At 41.9% G+C, this 20,669-nt stretch overlaps 1 protein-coding gene across 3 annotated transcripts in view; it reads right to left on the reverse strand.

Moving 5' to 3' along the window:
- Positions 1-1,827: 1,827 nt before the first annotated feature.
- LUZP2 (leucine zipper protein 2) overlaps positions 1,828-20,669 on the reverse strand; it is a 1,804,399-nt gene continuing 1,785,557 nt past the window's right edge. For all 3 annotated transcript variants that reach the window (XM_069623501.1, XM_069623499.1, XM_069623500.1), the window contains 2 exons: positions 9,827-9,907; positions 1,828-2,300 (listed from right to left, as the gene is read on the reverse strand). In XM_069623501.1, coding sequence (XP_069479602.1) covers positions 2,196-2,300; positions 9,827-9,907 — 186 coding nt within the window. In that variant the 3' untranslated portion in view covers positions 1,828-2,195. The remainder of the gene's footprint in view (positions 2,301-9,826; positions 9,908-20,669) is intronic.

Genomic DNA, 20,669 nt, shown 5'->3' on the forward strand with positions numbered 1-20,669 from the left:
CTTTTCCCCTTCACTCAAAGGGTCCACTGTGATGGTAAAGGGTGACTACTGCATGGGCTTTTCCTCAGTGAATGATACTACATTCAATATTTGGCACATTTTGCATCCATTCAACATTTCATATTCATATTTCATTATTTTTCAATATGTTCCTGTCATGATTAATGAACGCTGTCCCAAGTGTATTAATCATGACATGTTTGGTGAATGGTACTTACTTTGTAGTGCAGACCAAGAAATACGTTTCTTCTGTGTGGTGGTGATACGTCTTCACGGTATTTGAGAGAGTCCAGACCTTTGCAAAGAATATATACTGAGCGAGAGCATCTCTGGCATGATATTCTGTGCCTAGTACTACATATTGTGCTAAAACATATAGCAGACGGGTGGATATGATGGTGGGTGTACAGTCATAGTGGCGAAGCACTAGATAGTCCATTGCACAGCTGTTCATTTTTCCCAAATGTATGTAACCATAACCTTAGAAACATGCTTTCCTTACATTCTGCGCTAAAAGAGATAATGTGATATGCTTAAAATCACAGGATTTCATCCTCGCGCTAATGTTGATGCCACGATTAAACCATTTGCAGGACATCTCTTTTTTCATGTGTTTAATTTCAGGACATTTCAGTGATCACTTTTAAAGCGGATTGAATTGGATACAGTTTAATTGTATATGTCATATTTAATTTAAAATATGTACAACATGTTTACCTTCACCTTAAACAGTTCCTAGGTGCAAAATGCCATGATTAACGTGGGAACAGTGCAAGCCATTGACGATAGATGTGCAGCAGAACATATTCATTACTAGTGCTGTGAAACCATAATTAGTGCATGTAGGCTATCTTTGAGGATTGTTGTATGTATGTAGTATGTTGGTGACAGTGTTTGATGAAATCATAGCAGTAGCAATGGGAGGATACTAGCCTCAAACAATCTAATAAAAATATAGTAATGTATGCATGCCACCTGGAAATAAACACCTGGCTCACAATGGCAGCTATACATATTACCACAGTACAGTGCTTAATCTAATTTTGCTATGCATAGGACAGAAGTGTGAGGGCAACCATCTGTTGGGATAAGGGCATAGTATCAGTCCAACACTCAAATGATAACAATGCTTTCTTGCTATCCTGTATGGGAAATAGCGCAATTTGTATACTACCAGTATTGGTAGAATCTGCTAGAAAGCGCACAGAGGAGTGTTTCAAAATTCAATTTACAAGCCATGACTGCAAATGTAGTTTGACTCATGAAGCCATCAATAATAACAAGCACGTTAACATCAAAATAAGTAGCACTGCTTTCAGAGCATCTACGATGATCACATGACGCTCAAAGTAATGTTGAAAGTGTCCGTAGTTGAAGGATTCTCTGGATCCGAATGCAGTTGACTAAACTCCAATTGGAGTCAGCAAGCAAATATCCAGGGAAGCTGAAAGTCTCAGAGTAAGACAGACAGCACCAGATCATGTAAGTCCACATTAGTTCGATAAAGGTTCAATTTTCTTGAGTATTTTCTGATGTTAACCCTTTGGGAGTTTAAAAGGTCTAACATATAAGGACCATTGCTTAGAGGTATATCTTATTACTTTAATGTGATTTTTTGGGAGGCAACGGAAACCTTGTACAGAACCATTGTTATGTGATGTTATGTATGTAATATGCTGTTACAAGACGTGGGACCGTTTTATCCAACATCTCACATGTAGCATTTTAATTGATATTCCATTCATTCCTGCTTGCTGCCCAATTGTGATCGATTCTTATGGCTTACTTAAAAAACTAAAAAAAAACTAAGACACAGTCGGGACCGAAGCCATCTTTCCTTCTCTTTAATTTATAGAACCATTTCCTTTTTTTATCTCAAGTTCATTGCAAAGAAAATTTAAGAATAGAACTTCTGAATGTCAGACGTTTAAAAACAAACTCATTTATAATAAGCAATTATCGATTGAATAACATAATATTTCAAAAATGTTGACTGTATTACAAAGCATTGTTTCACACATCCATTTCTATAATATTATTGCTAAAATATATTAACATATCTATAATTTTTTGAAAACTTCCCAGACTAACTTACAAACATTCAGAATTTTGTGAAAAAGTTACATGCTTTAGAAATCAGAACAGGCCCATGCCTTCAGACTTAAAGAAACTTTCGACAATAGCACATTTCCTTTTTACAATGGCATTACTTCTGTTTTGTTCAAATAATCTGTGTTCTTCAAGTTAAAGTCTGTTGTTTTTCTTGCTTCAAGGTTGGTCCATGGAGGGCCAGGCGATTTCTGGTAACCATATTAGAGAAAAAAAAAATATATACCATATTATAATGTATAAGCAATGTAGAGGTCAATTTTAAATGAACCAAAAAATATGCAGAGAGCAGTAAAAAATGATGTCGACTCGTACTACATCTGCTATTATTATTACTACTACAACAAACTACGATTAATGCGACATATAATTATAGTAATAATAATGACATCCGAGTTCACTGCTAAAAGTGTTTTTCCAACATTTGTTTATACCATGTGACAAGACTAATGCCTCAACATTAAGAATACATGGCCTTACCCACGCCACAATCATTTAAGCTAATGATCATTAGACACAGTCTTTTAGAAACAAAATGGTTGCCTCTTGTCTGTATAATTAATATCGAGTGGCTGGAAATAATATGTTAGTTGAATTATCATTTGCATATTTCGATTAATGATTTTGACTGGTTTTCAATGGGCATGCTTTGCATAATGTCTTGAGGTGGTTGGCGTTTTTATTTGATTGCTACAAATGGTTACTTTACTTAGTGTTGTCTAGATTGTGACACACATGCCTTTTAAAATAGGTCTCATTGAATAAATCAAAACACATATTTTGACTTAACATAAGCATATTTATGGACTGGGGGATTTGAAATGTGCACACATTTGTATTTGTATTGCTTGATAGTCTCTGCACATGAGTATCATTGCTTATATTAGTATATACAAACATCTATAACACATTAAGCATCTTTATATTCTTGTCTAGCTTTTAAGTCTCAGTGAAAGCCTCTACTTCTTCTTGGGCGCAATGTTTTAGTCTGAAAATATGTTTCTATCACATTATTGCTCCTGGGCCCGAAACTAGAGGCATTAACTTCAGCGTTGGGTGAATTTATTTTCCCAAAATCAAATGTTTCATCTCTTGACCATAACATATAGTCACAATGAGATGGCAGGCACATTACCTTTAAATGTGCAAATTCACAAAAGGAAAATATATTTTGGAAATACAGTAAATAGAATAACATATCATGATTAAGTTATTGGCAGTTATACAAATAGGTATGTTGTTAAATAAATACAAAGAATATTAACAGACCTGTTTGCAAGGTTCTCATTCTATACCCACGTTTTAACTCAAGTTTTCTTAGAATATATTGTTAAAATATATATGTTTTCCTAGACTCATTGTAAAAGGGAAAACTAACTATGACACACTTTGGTCTAAACGCACACCTGCATCCTAGAAACGCCAAGAGTAGCACTACAAGTCTGATCCGATTTGTAGGCTCCCACTCTTTTTTTAGAACCTTAGCAGTAGTGTTATTTTCCTTCCTTGACTAAATGGATGAGGGTGTGAATTGCAAACATTAACTTTAACACAATACACCTAGACATCTTGCAAGTTAGAGGTTCATTCTAACTTTGATACGTCTTCAGTAACATACACATTAGAAGCATGTGTTTCCTTCCATACGTAAATTCGACAGGGGTGACATTGTCATATCTACTTTAAAGGAAAAAAAAGAGCTGGAGCCACGAATGTGATCCCTGAAAGTTGAAAAAGGCTAGTTTCATTTCAAAAGAAACATTTTTATATTTAGAGTTGGCTTTTATTTAAACCGTGTCGCTCAAAAAAGTGTCATGCGTTCAAGGCATACCTGTGAAAATTGCATGTGGGTGGGTCATGAAATTATGAAACATATATCTTCAAAGAAGGGTTGTAAAACAGACAAAGCATTTTTTCTGTGTGGAGCAAGTTACACGTGGCTCACCGACACCGTTCTTACCAGACCAGCAGAGTACAATCCTGTGAGTCGGATGCCTTACCGCCCATTAGGTAGGTTGCACACGGTGCCAGTGCTTCCGTCCTCCCCATTCCCATTTGAGTCCTATGGGACTCAAATGGGAATGGGGAGTTACTTTCCCCCCCCCCCCCGCTGGGGCTGTAATGCCCCGGTAATTCCCCCAAAGCCAGGTGTGGGGAAAAAAACAACTCTGGTGGCAGCCGTGCCATTTTTACTAGCACGTATACCGCTGAAGTTGTAATGAGGCCCCATGTGTTTATGTTTGGAGCTTCCCACTGGTTGCACAAGATTTGTTGTGAATCAGCCTCTACATATCTATATGAACAATGAAAATGAATGACTAAATACAAATGAACACAAAATACATGGCAGGCTCAAACTCAATGATTTAAAATAACTATATATTTTTAAAATCATACATGTTGATAACATATTAAAATAGAAACAAAAGTTTGATTTTACAAAAACTAGATACTGTTATAGCTACAATTAGGAAGTAAACACATTTTAAAATTATCTGTTTGAGAATATAAGTTTTATGGAATTGTTTATTCCAAAAGAAACATGAGAATGAATGATATAATGAATACTTAGATCAAATAACAACCCTTACTCTCTAAGAATCCCACCTGGAAACACTGGCTCTACCACTGATTCGACAATAGAATAGAAATACCATACAAAGCATGTTTTGTAGTAAAACACCATGACCTGATGGTCTCACCTCAGATTTCTACAAATAATGTGGGGATAATGTGGGGATATTATAGCCCCTTATTTCCTGAAAATGTGCCAGGAGGCATACAGTACGGGACATTTGCCTATATAGCTGTTGATGGTGTACATAAATGTTCCCCTTACACCTTTGAACACAGAGGAACACAGCAATTCATACCATCATCTATCAATTCCTAACACAGATGAGTAGATCACAGTTTATATGAGAGCAAACCATATACTTCAGTGAGTCAAGAGCACACATAAAAATCCCATTTCTTAATTTACAACAAGGTTCAAATACCACACCTACATTTTTTTTACAATACTTCTTGTTATGATTTGTAGCATTTCCTTGCCTAATGGTTAAGGTAATGGTGCTGAACATCAATAATTACATATAAAGCAATGCCGATTTGCACAGTAAACAGGGGCAAGTTAAATATCTTATGTGATATGACCCCTGTCGTTCTCTCTATATCGACAGTAGAAACTGTACTATGTTGACTGTATATATGTATGTGCAAGATATTAAACTTGCCCCTGTTTATTGTGGAAATCTACATTGCTTTATATGTAATTATTGATGTTCAGCACCATTACCTAAACCATTAAAGAAGTAAATGCTACAAATCACAAAAAGAAGTATTGTAAAAAATGTAGGTGTGTTATTTGAACTTTGTTGTAAATCAACAATGAGCAGTAGGGGAGCTTGCTGGTCACATTGACCCGTTCACCTGTATTTTGATGATCATTGGGCCCTCCGGAACAGAAAAGGGTTTCTTCCAGGAGCCCTTTTTTCATATGTTCCCAAAGGATACTGTATATAATTCTGCCTAACACTCCCAAGCATTTGAGCTTACCAAGGGAACAAGACAGGAATGTCCTCTATCTCCATCCTTATTCGCATTCACCATTCAACCACTACCTCAGTTGTAATGGCAGGATCACCTTCACAAGTGTATCCCAAAAGCTGGTGAGAGGACCTTGCTGTCAATATACACTGACAATATGGTGTCATATGTATCAAACCCATCTGAGAACTTTGCACCCATTACTGAAGATACACTACAGTAGGGTCGACTTCCAGGCCTTACCATCAACTAAAACAAGTTGGAAATAGTGCCAATGATGGGGAGAGCTAGTGAATGAACTGTGCACAGCAATTTTAGATGGTGCTTGAACACTGTTAGATGTTAATGTTAATGTTAAAGGATATTTGTATCACGCATGATCACCACTGAAGGGGTCCCCTGGCGCTCAGGTGGATCTGAAAAGGAAAGGGGGTGGGGAGTGAGTTAGTGGGAATGAGCGAGATATGTGGAAGAAAGCAGTGATGTGTTGTTGGCAGCTTTAGTTCGGTTAACACTGTTCACTGTGCTTGGGGGTGCTTTCCGGTCAGTAGCCATTGTGTGCTGTTGTTCAAATCTATGTGTGGTTTGTTTTGTTGTTGCGGTGTAGTGGAGTTTGTGCGGTTTCTTGTGCTTTAGGGTTGTGGCTGTGTGTGGTTAGAGTTTGAGAGGTGTATGCAGAGGGATGGAATTGTTAGTGGGTTGGTTATTGGCCTGGCTATCTAGAAGTGATATGTGCTAAATGTCCACGTTCATTGTAGATGTGGAGCCTGAATATCTCTCTATCTTCTATCTAGATCTGGCACTGGCTAATATTCACAATCATGTCTATCTATGATGCATGCCAATGTTCACAATTATATCCAAATGTGTCACTGGTCCACCTTCAAACTCTGTCTAGATGTGAAGCAAGTTGCATTCACAATTCTATCTATCTAAATGTGGCATTAGTCATATTCCCAATGCAGTCTAGATGTGGCAATGGATAATATTCGCTATTCTATCTCGATGTGGCAATGGCCGACATTCACAATTCTATTTAAGTGTGGCGCTTGCTACCATTTACAATTCAATCTAAGTGGGGCACTTGCTAACATTCAAAATCCTATCTAGATACGATGCAGGCTAATGTTCACAATTCTAACTAAATGTGGTACTTGCTATCATTCATAATTCTGTCTGGGTCTGTCTCAGGCTAATGTACACAATTCTATCTAAATGTGGTACTTGCTATCATTCACAAGTCTGTCTGTGTCCGGAGCAGGCTAATTTTCACAATTATATCTAGCTATCTAGATACCTAGGGACACATATTGAAACCACTGCAGAGGATTTATACAAATATAATTTTTGCCCATCCCTTCAGCAGCTCAAAAGTAAAGTTGATAGATGCTTTTGTCTGCTGCTTTTGCTTATGGGATGAGTGGCGTCACTTAAAATGGTCATTCTCCCAAACTTTTTATACTTGTTTTAGGTAATCTCAATATATCTTTGTAAATAATTTTCTGACCAATTCAGTAGCCTGTTTAGCAGACTTATCTGAGCAAGCCGTCATCCCAGGGTGAACATTTATTGTCTGATACAATCTTATAATAGGGTGTCTGGCTATCTGGAATATGAAAGTAGCTTTGCAAAATATTGGATACAAAAAATACATACCACCTCACATGTGAATTGTGACGTGAATGAGAGGGCAAATTCACTTCAGGTGACCTGAAACTGGTACTACTAAGCACACTCCTCAAAAATTGAACACTGCAGCAGTCACATGCTGGGCATACCACAAAAATATATAGCGGCACACCAGCGTCTAGCTGTCCTGATGCTTATGTGCTGTCTGTTGCAGGCAGAAGGGATTGAAAGGGGAGAGCCAATCATGAAGATGTTGGAGTCGTGGTTCTGTAGCAAATGAAGGAACCACATTTGAGCACTGCTACAGGACATAGGAGAACAGGTATGCAGCAAATCGGAAGATGCGAGAGGAGGGCTGTGAAGCACTGAGGTAGCCACAAGCGGCTGACATTGAGAGTCCCCTACGAGGGGCTGAATGCAATGGAGAATGAGATGGCCTGAGAGGCCATACAGCCAATGAGAGACTGACACTGAGAATACCCCATGAGGGGGTGACTGCAACCAGAGAATCCTACAATCTGAGAGGCTAGACAGCCCAAAAGTGCATGACACTGAGAATACCCCATGAGGGGGTGAATGCACCAAAGAATCAGATGGCTGAGAGGCCAGACACCACACAAGGGCCTGATCCAGAGAGTAACCCATGAGGGGGGCATTCATCACAGGAACTGAATGACCTGGGTGGACAGAAATCCTGGGAGGAGCTGAGCCACAGAATACCACATGAGGTGGTGAATACCGTATCCAGAGGACCTGAAGGGCCATACAATCCACGCCGGGCTAAAATATGTGAAAAGCCAGAGGAGGTTAAAAGTGCAAGTAGGGGTGAACAAGAGAATGAATATAAAACAAGCCCAATCAGGACTCATCAATATCGTTTAAAACAAGGTACACATGTATAGAACCATCCAGTCCAATGGTGAGATGAAATCTTTGAATTGGTAAAAAATGCTTGCATGGTGGTCCTGGGAAATCTTCTCTAAGAAGAGAGGAACACTTACATGGCTAACCTTTGAACTGTAACAGCAGGCCTGAGAGAGAGACAAAGACAGAGTGAGAGAGACAGAGAGAGAGAGAGAGAGAGAGAGAGAGAGAGAGAGAGAGAGAAAGAAAGAGAGAGAGAGAGAGAGAGAGCAAGAGAGAGAGAGAGAGAGAAAGAAAGAAAGAACAAGAAACACAATTGGGTGGGTGTACAAAACCATACCTGCAGAAGTCAAGCAGTGTGGGAACAAACTTGCTTAGACTGAGATAATGTTGTTTAGTTTATTAGTGGTAGGGATAGAGCATAATGTAGAATACGTTTGGACAGGGGGCACATTTTCGTGAGACATCCTGATGATCACCAGTTATTTTCATTGAAGGAAATCCCACCATGATAGCTGTAGGGAAAGGTTAGGCCTTCTTTTCTTATTGAAACGTGTCGAACCATGTCTTCTTGTCCATTGCCTATGTCTGACTTACCACACAACACACAAGCAAATATACTATCTTAATACAGAATGAGGAATGCCATTACGAAATGCAGGCCTAACTTCACAAACCTGCTCACAAAAGGTGACATAGCATATGAAGCCATGTAAAACACTACAGGTACAGTACAAATAATATTTCCATCTGTACAAATAAATAAATGCACAAACACACATCCCTCACTAGCAAAACTGAATCAAGACCGACAATAAGGACTGTGGTACCAGACGCTGAAAGGATATCCACAAGCTGCACTGTACACTGATTCAAAAAAAATGTTTTTGATTGGACTCTCCCATGTTAAAACATTTTTGTAAATCAGTCCTATGGTGTGTTTCAACATTGTTCAATTTTGGGGAGTTTCTACTGATGACCAGGGTAAAAAGCTGAATAGGAAATAAAAAGCATCTAGGACAGCCTGTTTGATGGGCTTTGACAGTGAGGACATAACGTATAATTCAGGGTTTACCAGGTTGGTGCTGTTATTAGCTAAACGTTTCATAGCAATATATTAGATGAAATGCAAGACACCATCACTGGCTAAATGGTATAATGCCCATTCACAAGCTATAAAGGGGTCCTTGTAATCTGCTATACACTATTGCCCATCCAAGAAATAGTTGGGATTAGTTCGGAACATCCAGCGTACGTCCGTAAGCGATTGACACTGATCTAGAATGATGAAGGTTTGTGACTTGAAATGGATAGTCTATGTGAACAGATATGAGAAGCAAAAATATGGTTCATAATGTATCAAATGGGAAAAGTATGAACGTCTATGAGTTGACCGACATGGTAACACACCAAGCTCGATACTTATATGTCTTGAAAAATGATATGAAGCTTGCAGTGTTGCAACACCAATAAGGAGTTGGATCATTGTTATAGCAGTACATATGGTTATGCTTTATATGCAGTCTGTGAATACATTGTTTGGTTGACGTTGGGTATAAGCATGATCGAAAATCAATTAAAAAAAAATTTAAAACAAATTAAAACTGATTTAGACTTCGTAGTAAAAATTAAGAAGCATGTACAAGCATTCAAAAATAATCACACAGATACAAACCTGAATGCTTAAGTCTGTTGTTTTAGAATTGTTGTTAGTTGATGACACATTATTGTTTTTCATGATACATTTCTTTCCCACCTGTGTAGAGAACATATGTGTACAGTTAATGAGTTTCCTAACAAATCTATACATATTCAATGGGAGCTGGCCAATCACACCATTAATCTGAATGTGTAACACTTAAACGATTAAAATAAAAGTCACTATGGGCTTCAGTTTCACCAAATATTTTCTGAATTAGAAATAATACTAATCAAACATTCAGCATATTTATAACTGGTACTTTCAAATGTACACACCAAGACAGAATAATGCAATCATCCCTTCAGTTTGTTTCTATAAAACATCTTCCTCCTTATTTCTTTTCACATGAGGCAAACATAGCTAATGAACTTATATGTAGGAAGATATTGAATCTTTGTCTGAACATTTCGATGAAAATATGGCTTCAGTGACTGTCCCTAAATCACCTTAAATGTAGTTATCATCTCCCAACTCTCTGCGTATCATTAGATTCAAACAAATCGTGCAAGATAAGTGGCCAAAGTTTTCTGAAGCCAAGCATGTTTTATTTGATAAGTTTGCCATTATTTAAATATTAAACTCTAAAATGTGATTGATCTGCATCATTATAAGATATTTCCTATGCAGACACACATCATTAGTTGGTAGAATTAAAACTCTTCAAAAAATGTCTAACAGTCCATTTGATAGAAACCCAGATCAAGTCTCAACTTATGGAGAAATCCTCACTTTGGGTCTGGGCCAATAATGCAAATTATATACACAAAACAAATAGTCTTGGCTTTGTGGATTTGCCAGTGGGCGGACTCAAGTGTAAAATACTTGGGGGTCCATCTTGTTCAAGGACTGAGGAAGAATGTCAAATTCAATATTGATAAATTGAGGCACTCCTGTGACATGTACGCCAATGGGATGGACTGACTTTGAATATTTGGGCAAAAGTTAATGCCATCAACTCTGTGAACGAAGGATAGCACAGGGGCAACTCGCTGGTCTTGGAATAAGACATTGGCCCACATTATGAGTCTGATGGTAGCTGTGCCGGTACAAATGGCATGGCTGCCGCCAGAGTAATTTTTTTTCCGGCGCCCGGCAAGAGGGACTTACCGGGGCATTACAGCCCCCGCAGTCCCAGTAATTCCCCATTGCCGGGTGCCTGAAAATATTACTCCTCCTTCCCATTCGAGTCCCATTGGACTCAATGGGAAGGTCAGATGCACCAGAATCATTTGTGAATGGTGCCGGTGCATCCTTCAAGCTCTGTGAGCCGGTGCCTTTCTGTCTGCCAGGTCAGACCTGGCAGGTGGAAAGGCACCCGCTCCAGAACTCGTAGTTTGCCAGTGCAGTAACAATGGCGCCGGTAGCTTACCGGCACCATTGTTACCGGACCAGCAGCCTTGTAATGAGGCCCATTGTCTTGGCATAGTTGGATTACGAAAGGGATTTTGAAGGTTGGTGATGTTTGGCATGATGGTCAGATGGTATCCTTTGCTTTTCATAGTCACAACTTCGGCTTAGGCAAAACAGAATTCAGGAGGTATACTGATTTAGAGGCTCTTTTCTCAGAAAGATAGGGGATGTTGAATGCTCCAATGAGGACTAAATCAGTGGCTTGTGATTTCTTTGATGCTCCGCAACACATGCTTTCAACCTACCTTAAAATGATGCCGATGTAGGACTCATATGTGACTTCATAGGAATAATTGAGACAGGCATGGATTGAGGGAAGGGATATTTCTGCCAGGGAATGGGATGGCATATTGAGGGTGGGCACTAAGTCAAAGATGGATTTGAATTTGCGATATACACATCAAAGAATATTAGGTCATTTGTACTGGACTCCAGTGACTGCATTGGGTTAGGTATGCTAAATGGCGATTCCTGTTGGGGTTGTGGTCAGAGGAGAGGCACATTATTGCGCATGCTGTTGGACTGCCTGAGGGTTATTGACTTGTGGAAGGAAGTGTTAGACAGATTGGATACAGTTCTAGGAATGACATTCCCACGGCCGCCTTTTTTTGTGGTTTTGCTTTCGGCAAATGGGAGATGTAACGTGGCTCGTGACTTCGGGTGTTGGACAGATAAAGTGCTAATGGTTGCGACCAAGCACATTTTGAGCATATGGAAAACAAGGACAAAAATGAGTGCTGACTCTCAGATTTACAGACCTTGTCCAGCTACAAGAAGCATATGATAAAAAACAGGATTGAGATGTATATTATTTGGAAATGTAGGGATCATTTAACGAGTTATATGGCTGTGAGTGGGCTTTGAAATGTGTGTGGAGAGGGAAAACATGTACATGTTGTTAAGTAACGTGTGTGTGTGTGTGTGTGTGTCTGTGTTTGAAGTATGTCTATATAGTCTTTCTGAATGTGCAAGTGTTTTCACTATTTGAATGCTAATCCTGCATGGGGTATATTTTTTTCAACCTTAACAATATATAAAACATAAAAACATAAATAAGAAGCACAATTAAAGAACATTCATTTACAAATCATTAAAGTAATGAATACATTATTTCAAGTTAATTAAAACAATGCATAATGAAAGGCACTTTCAGGTCAGCTTATCTCACTTAAAACCGGATTATTCAAACATAAAAAAATATCAAATTGATTACTTCCAATTACTAAAATCATTACATAGTCATGTACTAATTCTGCTCATCCTTTCTTACGTTTAAGCCCCAGTGTTATTCATTTAGTCGCTAATCGTAAAGAAAATTCACCACTGAAGACAACAATTGAAGCAGGCTATCCAAGAATGCACATTTCCCAGAAAGAGTCAGTGTCCACATGATCATATGCATCAAAAAACGTTTTAAAATGCACGTATCTCAGTGAGTTTAAGGCAGGGCATGCAGCCACTAGATGTATGAGTGTTTCAGCCTGGTCAATTTACTTACAAAATCTACAAACAACTGCGTTCACCTGGATCAAATTTCCTCTTAGCCGACTTTCACCCGTATAATACATGTTGCAACGAAAACACAAAAAATCCATCCTCATCCTATAACATGGGAATTTCTCTAGATAGTGAGCTAGACTGCTCCTCCTTTCATGCTCACAGTGTAGATGACTCAGGCTGGGATAAGCACGCAACCAGTCCAATATAAGCTCCAATCGAGGTCAAGCACAGATTTCTTTAACTTTTCAGGCTACTTTATAAGATCAGAAACAGACAGGCCCACTAACTGCAGCAAAGCTGTGCTGCGGTCCACAAACTCCGTTATGGGAGCGACCATTCCCTTTTGCACTATACCAACTTGGTCAGCTTGGTCAGCATATAAAGTAATGGTAGGGGCTGTCAGAATGTTTCTGTATAGTGACAGGATTCGCCACTGACCTTTCACTTTTAAGGAACTAACACTGAGTTCATATCTAATTGCCAAAATAGACACAGCTCTTGGAACTCCCTTCACTGTTTGCCAGATTAAACCCTCCAGGACTGCTTAGAAATCCTTCCAAAGCTCAATTCCATACAGTAGCTTGGGAGCGACATTCCCTTGAAAAAAATGTCACTTAAAGAATAAGGGAAAATGTGCAGTATCTGCTTTTAATGTGTTTCATTTGCAGAACACTGGCGTCCGCAATGAATCCTAAACATTTCTTAGTATGCAATTTATCAGGGCATCCGGTTATGGGCAACCCCAAATACACCATTGAATCTACCCTATTAGGATAGTGTCATTTAAGAACTTGCACATGGCGGCTCTCCTCTTCCTTTTTGGTAAATGACAGAATCTTTGTCTTCCTAGGGTTGATCCTAAGACAGTATAATTTGGCATACACTTCGAAAGTAGTCAGCAATCTGTGCCATCTATCAGTATGAAGTCATCGGTTTACGCCAACTAGCTCACCGACAGATCCCCTAACTTGGGAGTAACAAAAGCTGCTGTTTCCAAAAACGTGCCAGCATTAGCCATGTATAGAATGAATAAGCAGGTGGCCAATATACACCCCTACCTAAGACCATTATAGATGGCAATTTTTCCAGTTAGTGCACCTTCATGATTTAGCCTGACCCTTGGAATCATCATGTAGCATAATGGTTAATTTTATCAAACCAGGCGGGATTCCCCACTTTTCCATCTTTTCCCATAATTTTGTCCTAGACACTCTGTCAAAGGCATAAGACAAATCAATGCTTGCAAGATGGATTGTGTCATTCTTCCCTTTTACTACAAGATCCTGATAGCAACTTAAAAGAAAACCTTTCAGATTTGTTCCATGTATCTTACGGAAACCCGTTTGAAATTTTCTAATCAAACCCTTGCCCTGTGCCCATGATTCCAAATGGGTTAATATAAGAGAGGAAAGGATTTTGCTATGATATGATATGATATGATATGATATGATATAGCATTTATAATGCGCCTATACACAAGTGTTTCAAGGCACGATGTGGCAAGGGAGGGGGAACAAGGGAAAACAGATAATGATCCTACTAGGCCAGGTGTCATTCAGATCGCGCAAGTGCATGGGAAGGGGGAAAAACAGAAAGTGCGAGGGTGCAGGGGGAGGGGAAAGTGCAGTACATGGGATAGAAGGATAAGAATAAATAAACGGCCAGCTAGTGGCAAGTGCAAGGTAAGTGCAGGCATTAGCGCAGGTAGGGGGACTGTAGGGCTACAGAAACAGTCTCCAAGTGCGGGGTTGCCAGGGAGGCAGTGCAGTTGGGCAACTGGCAGGGCAGGGCCTGTGAGCAAAGAGGGAGGCCATGTGACCAGTGCAGTTTCAGCCAGGAATCAGCAGGGGAGACGAAGAGAGAAAGCAGAAGCAAAGAGGAAGGTTTTGAGGTGCTTCCTGAACCGGAGATGGTTCTCCTCAAGTTTCAGGGAGGCAGGGAGGCTGTTCCAGAGGGAGGCCCCTGCCGAAGAGATAGATCTACCACCAACTCATTGCTTGGAGAAGCGACTGACCCTGAGGGAGTTGGAGGCGGATGAACGAAGAGCTCGGGAAGGAAGATATTTAGGAAGGGAGAGTTGAAGGTATTTCGGCCCTAGCCCCCAGAAGGCCTTGTGGACAATGCAGAGGGTTTTGAATTTAATCCTCGCAGCCACTGGGAGCCAGTGCAGAGATTTCAGTCCTGGAGAGATACGATCCCTGGGCTTGAGGCCAAGGACAAGTCTCGCAGTCCTGTTCTGGATAAGTTGCAGAGGGCGGAGAGTAGAGGCAGGCAGATGTACATAGAGGCTGTTACAATAGTCCAGCATAGAGAGAACCAGGGCTCTGGAGACAGTGAGCTTCTGGGGGAAGTTGAGGAAAGGAAGTATACCTCTGAGAAAGTGCAGATGGTAGTGGGACTTCTTAGAGACATCAGAGATGTGAGGACAGAAGGAGAGTGTGGAGTTGAAGATGACCCCGAGGTTTTTTACCTTGCAGGTCGGAGCAGGAAGAGGGCCAAGAGAAGCAGGCCAGAGAGCTGCAGGGAAGAAGGGAGTGGGCGTGCTGATGAGTAGAATCTCAGTCTTACTGGCATTAAGGCAGAGGTAATTGGCTGCACACCACACTTGGATAGTAGACAGGCAGTCACAGATGAGGGAAGGAGAGGAGGAGGCCGAGGGTAGCCTGAAAATGAGCTGGGTATCATCTGCATAGCACTGAAAATTGGGGCAGAGAGCGGCGATGCGGTGGGCAAGGAGTGCCAAGTATCGGTTGAACAGCCAGGCAGAGAGGTTAGATCCCTGGGGGACACTGCAGGTAGAGAAAAAGATATCGGAGAGGAAGGACCCAAGTTGGACCTGGGAGGGTCAATCAGAGAGGAAGAAAGTCAGCGATGCCAGAGCCTGACCAGTGATACCCAGGTTATCACAGAGGCGGTTGAGCAGGATGGCATGGTTGACAGTGTCAAAGGCAGAATAGAGATCAAGCAAGATGAGGACACAAGGGGCGTTGGAGTCGAGGTTGGAGAGCAGGTCTTAACGGATGTTCAGGAGAGCTGTTTCCGTGGTTCTGGCGGCACTGAAGCTAAACTGATGGTCATGGAGGCAACCAACAGATTCAGTGTGGAGATTAAGCTGGGAGATGACCAGTTTCTCCAGGAGCTTGCCCAGGAAGGAAGTGTTGGAGATTGGGAGGTAGTTAGCCGGGCAAGAGGGGTGGGCAGAGGGAAGAGGGTACACAAGGGAGTGCTTCAGAGGGGAAGGGAAGATTCCCGTGGCGAAGGAGTGATTGCAGAAATCAGCCAGGGCAGGAGCCAGGGAGTCTATGTGGTCTTTGATGGTTTTAGATGAACCTGTTTCGACGAGACTTTCATAGATCGGACTTGTCTAGAAACATTGTCTGTGGAGAAAAGGGGAAAGGCAGAGAAGGAGGGAGGGGGGTGGCTGCAGAAGGGCCAGAGGAGGAGGAGGCGATAGGGGGAGGGAGGTGATAGGAGGAGAGTGAGGACAGGATGTCCTGAGTTTTAGAAATGAAGTGAGAAGCCAGAGCCGAGCAGAGGGCCTGGGAGGGGACAGGAGAGGTAGATACTGCGGCGGTATTGGCCAGATCCTTACAGATTTTAAAGAGTTCAACCGAGTTGTTTGATGCCGCAGAGATGCGGGCTTGGATATGAGTTCTCTTCTTGCTGAGGACGGAGAACCGGTATTTCTTTTGTAGCAGGCGGCACTCCCGTTTGTCAGAGGATGAACATGAAGCACGCCATTTCCTCTCGGCCACCCTGCACTTGTGTTTTAGAGTGACGAGGTCTGAGTCATACCAAGAGTTACACTTGGCTTTGGGCTTCAGGTGGATTCTCATGACAGGGGCAAGGATATGAAGAGTATCAGATACAGAAGAGTGGAGCGTGGAGAGGGCTGTGTCAGGGTGAGAGTCAGCCAAAGGGGAAGGAGGGGGTGAGAAGGTGGAAGCAAAAGCCTCAACTGACACACGCTTCATGGGTGGATGAGCGAGAAGGTGAGTGGCAGTGATGGAGGTGCCTTGGCCTGGGGGGGTGGGGAGGGTGAGGTGGGACGATAGGAGAAAGTGATCACTCCAGGAGAGAGGAGTGGAGAGGGGGACAGAGAGGGGGAGGTCTGAGGAGATCAGAGCATCGAGAGTGTGCCCTGCAGAATGAGTTGGGCTTGAGGGGAGAATGGTGAGTCAGAGAGAGTCACAGAGGTCGCAAAAGAGTGCAGAGGGGGGACAGGAGGCATCCAGGTGGATGTTGAAATCTCCAAGAAGGAGGAGTTGAGTGGTAGAGGCCAGGAGTGAGGAGACGTGGTCCGCCCACTCGGAGAGGAAGGAAGAAATCTGACCAGCTGGCCGATAGATAGTAGCCACAGTAAGGGAATGGCTAGGGGTGGGAGAGAGCCTGCAGACGAGACATTCAAAAGAGGAGTAGGTCTGCGTGGGAATGACAGAGGCGGGAAACCACTCGTGGAAGATAAGGGCAACACCCCCACAAGAGCGGAAAGGCCTGGCAGCGGAGAGGATCTTGTAGCCATCAGGTAGGAGTGTGTCAAAGCTGGTGACAGAGCTAGCCATGAACCACGTCTCAGTGAGACCGAGGACATCGAGGTCAAGTTCTTCAAGGAGGCGGCAGATATCAGAGGAAAGCTAGACAGCAGAGCTAGAGTTAATAGTGGCGGTGTGGAGAAGGCTGCCATCATTGAAGGACTTCCGGGGAGGGGTACAAATCAGAGGTACACCCTGCGGAGGTGTAGAAGGAGCAAGAGAGGGGGCAGAGAGAGAGGGGCAGGGCAAGGTAGCCAAGGAAAGTGGAGGGGGGACAGCCGGAAAAGAAAGGAAGTTGATGATGCGCGGGAAGCGTATATCAAAAAGGTGAAGGTTGGCCTGAGGGTCAACCTATCAGAATGGATATGGGATGGTATTTGTTGGCTTCTGACCTGTTAGGGAGAATTGGAGAATGTCCAATTTCCCTTACCTACTGAGTCCCTCAGCAGCTTTTCTGGACTCTAGGATTTATTTTTTTCACCTGGTAAGAGTGTGAGCCTTTTTTCCCACTCTTACATGTGTTTTGCTGTGTGTGTTTAACATTTTCTTGTTTTCATAGACTGTGGAGCCTCACCTACTCCATATGCATCATCTTTCTACTGTGTGTTACACAGCACCTTCAGTGCAGTGACACAGGTCTGTCTTTTTGGACTTCCCAAACTCAGACACAATTTCCCGGGACTGACTACTATCTCCCAGAGCATGTAAATTTGCCATTGACTTTATTAGTCTCTTTTAAAACTCACAGACCCAGTGCAAACTATCTTACATAGAGTTCTGGAAAGGGTTAATACCTAACCCTTTTTGTCTGTTTTTCTTGGAACATTGTTTCGTTCCCTTTTCAATAGACTTGGCTGGTGGCAGTGGTAACTACCCTATTTTTCCTACCGCGGTTATCTTAAATAGCTCTGGTATTGTTTTAGGCTATCTTGGAAACCTAGAACGTAAACCCGCTGGACCATATACGTTTTTATACAGTTCCGGCTGGGTTTATTCGTCATTTCTTTTTGTAAAAGTGTTTCACGTTTTTGGTTCCTTTGTTCGGCGTCCTTTTGCGGCTTCTGCACAGAAGCCCTCCTTAGGCACCTGTATGTCTGAGGGCGACAGGATGTGAGGGAGGGGTTTAGGAATCCCTGCACAGGGTCTCCTTGGAGACCCATGTCGCACTCTAATATGATTGGCTGTGGTGACTGTCCCACCAGGACAGCCACCCTGCTGTGTGATTGACAGCCAGGCTGTGCGAATGAGGGAACACTGCATAAAAAGCAGGTCTCTGGGTCTGGAAAGGCAGAGTCGCCACTGGATCGAGAGAACCGACGAGAAGCTGACAACAGAAGACCTCTACCATGACTGAACCTCCCGGCGAAGCCCTACTAGTTCACCAAACTGCTTGCCAGGCCTCCCTTCTCTGGTCGAATTTGCTGTACAGAGCTACAGTGAACCGGATAGAAAGGAGGAATGGACCCTGCTTGCGTTTTAAGGAGCGCACCTTTTAGTCTTCGCTTTGTTCTGCTGCTGGTTTCCTCCCTGGGCAGTGCAGGACCCTCCAGTCTTCCTCCTTCTTGTCAGTCCAACAGTGGCCACAGGAACCATGAGCCTGCAGGACCTGCCAGGAACGTCTGCCTCAGATACAGCATTCTTCTGCTTTAAAAGGTACTGTGCTAACCCGGTTGTTTGTTTCATCCAGCCACAGTAAAGTGTGTGAAATCATTCGCCAATCCGAAGGCTTGTCCGTCTCCCTTCTTTAAAGTAACTTTTTGTCTGACCAACTTCATTCTGAACTCTTGGAAAAGACTTAACCGCAAACTACTCTGAACTGTGTGATCCTCTGCGAAGACTTTGGTCTATTGAATTTGGGCCAGGCCCCTTTAATTTGATTTCCTCACTGTGGTTCCTTTTTCTAGATTGCCCGGCTTACTTACTTGTTGGTGCTGCTCAATTTCTGTCTAACTTTGTCTTCCCTCCCCTTTAAATTGCTGGGGTGCCATTTTGCTCACACTTCATTTAGAGCATAACTTGTCCAGAATCTATTGGGTGTGGTGTGGTGTATTGGTAACATGATTTTTCTACTGCTTGATAATAGTGAAATGTTTAACAACTGATGTGTAAATAAATGTATATTCTTTTACTCAGAAACCTTGAGTCAGTGTTTGTTTGAATCATAGTAACTGCTGTCCTTTGTGTAACTATTGATACTGTTCCGTTTACTCTTGAGATAAGTCTTGCTGCTCAGCCATCTCTACCACTTTACTGTGTAGTACGGGCTAGTACCTAAGGTGAATTTGTTCTGTCACTTGTAGTCTAAATTGTGTGGGGTGTTCCCAAAGGGTACTACATATAATTCTGCCTAACACAACCTACTTCCGCTCGTATATATAGGAATAATGAACGCTGTTTGCCAAGAGTCTTTTCCTACAATATGTCATCAAATAGAATCTTCAAAATTCTAGCCCACTCCATCGGGGCACGCTTAAATAGGCGATTTGAGATCATATTGGGCACAGGAGCTTTGGAGTTACTGGCTCTCATTATTACCCTGTACACATCACTCGTTTGAAAGGTAATTGACCCTCATGATCAAGTTAGTGCTCCAAGCTGCTCCTTCCAGCCCTTAACCACAGAAGATGGATTTGCATTGAGTTCTTGGAAATGCTTCAGATTCCAAGACTGTATTAATAACCTTGTCCACTTCAACCCTGGATTGGTCATTCATCCATGACCAAAAGGCTCAGGAGTTTTTCTGTTGCAACTGCCTGAGCATTCCCTCTGCATCAGCTTGCAGCATCAAAGCTCAGGCTGAGGTTCCTCACCCAGTTGTTATATTTCAATGTTATCTTTTTTATCTTTTCCAAGTCCTCCATTGTATTATATTTCTTCTTATTAAGGGCTCTGATCTCAGTCCTCATATCCCTTTTCTACCTAACCCGTGCCTCATTATACTTATGCGACTTTTTATGAGCTGGAGCCTTTTGTTTTTTGGCTGAGTTCTTCTGCCCGGGTAAGCTGTTGATCGATTCACTCAGAAAACGTTTGAAATTGTCATGTGGGAAAGTTGACAATTTCCAATTAAGAATAGTAGATGACACCACAGGCCCTATTTCATTATTCACTTGTTCAATAGTTCTAGGATTCCACACAATTCTATTTCTGTCTACATTTCAGGACACACTTTCTTTAAAGTACACCCATTCACACAGCTGTTCACGCACAAAACAACATTGCAGCATACCATGGTCGCTCCAACAATTTGGAACAATCTCAAAGTTTTTACACTTTCACATTATAAAATCATCGACAAAAATATTGAACTCTGATTACCCTGAGACCAAATCGGGTAAAACCCATTATTTCCCTCACCCACCCCATTCAAACAA

Source organism: Ambystoma mexicanum, chromosome 11, assembly GCF_040938575.1.
Source record: "Ambystoma mexicanum isolate Mex_15411 chromosome 11, UKY_AmexF1_1, whole genome shotgun sequence".
NCBI classification, from domain to species: Eukaryota; Metazoa; Chordata; class Amphibia; order Caudata; family Ambystomatidae; genus Ambystoma; species Ambystoma mexicanum.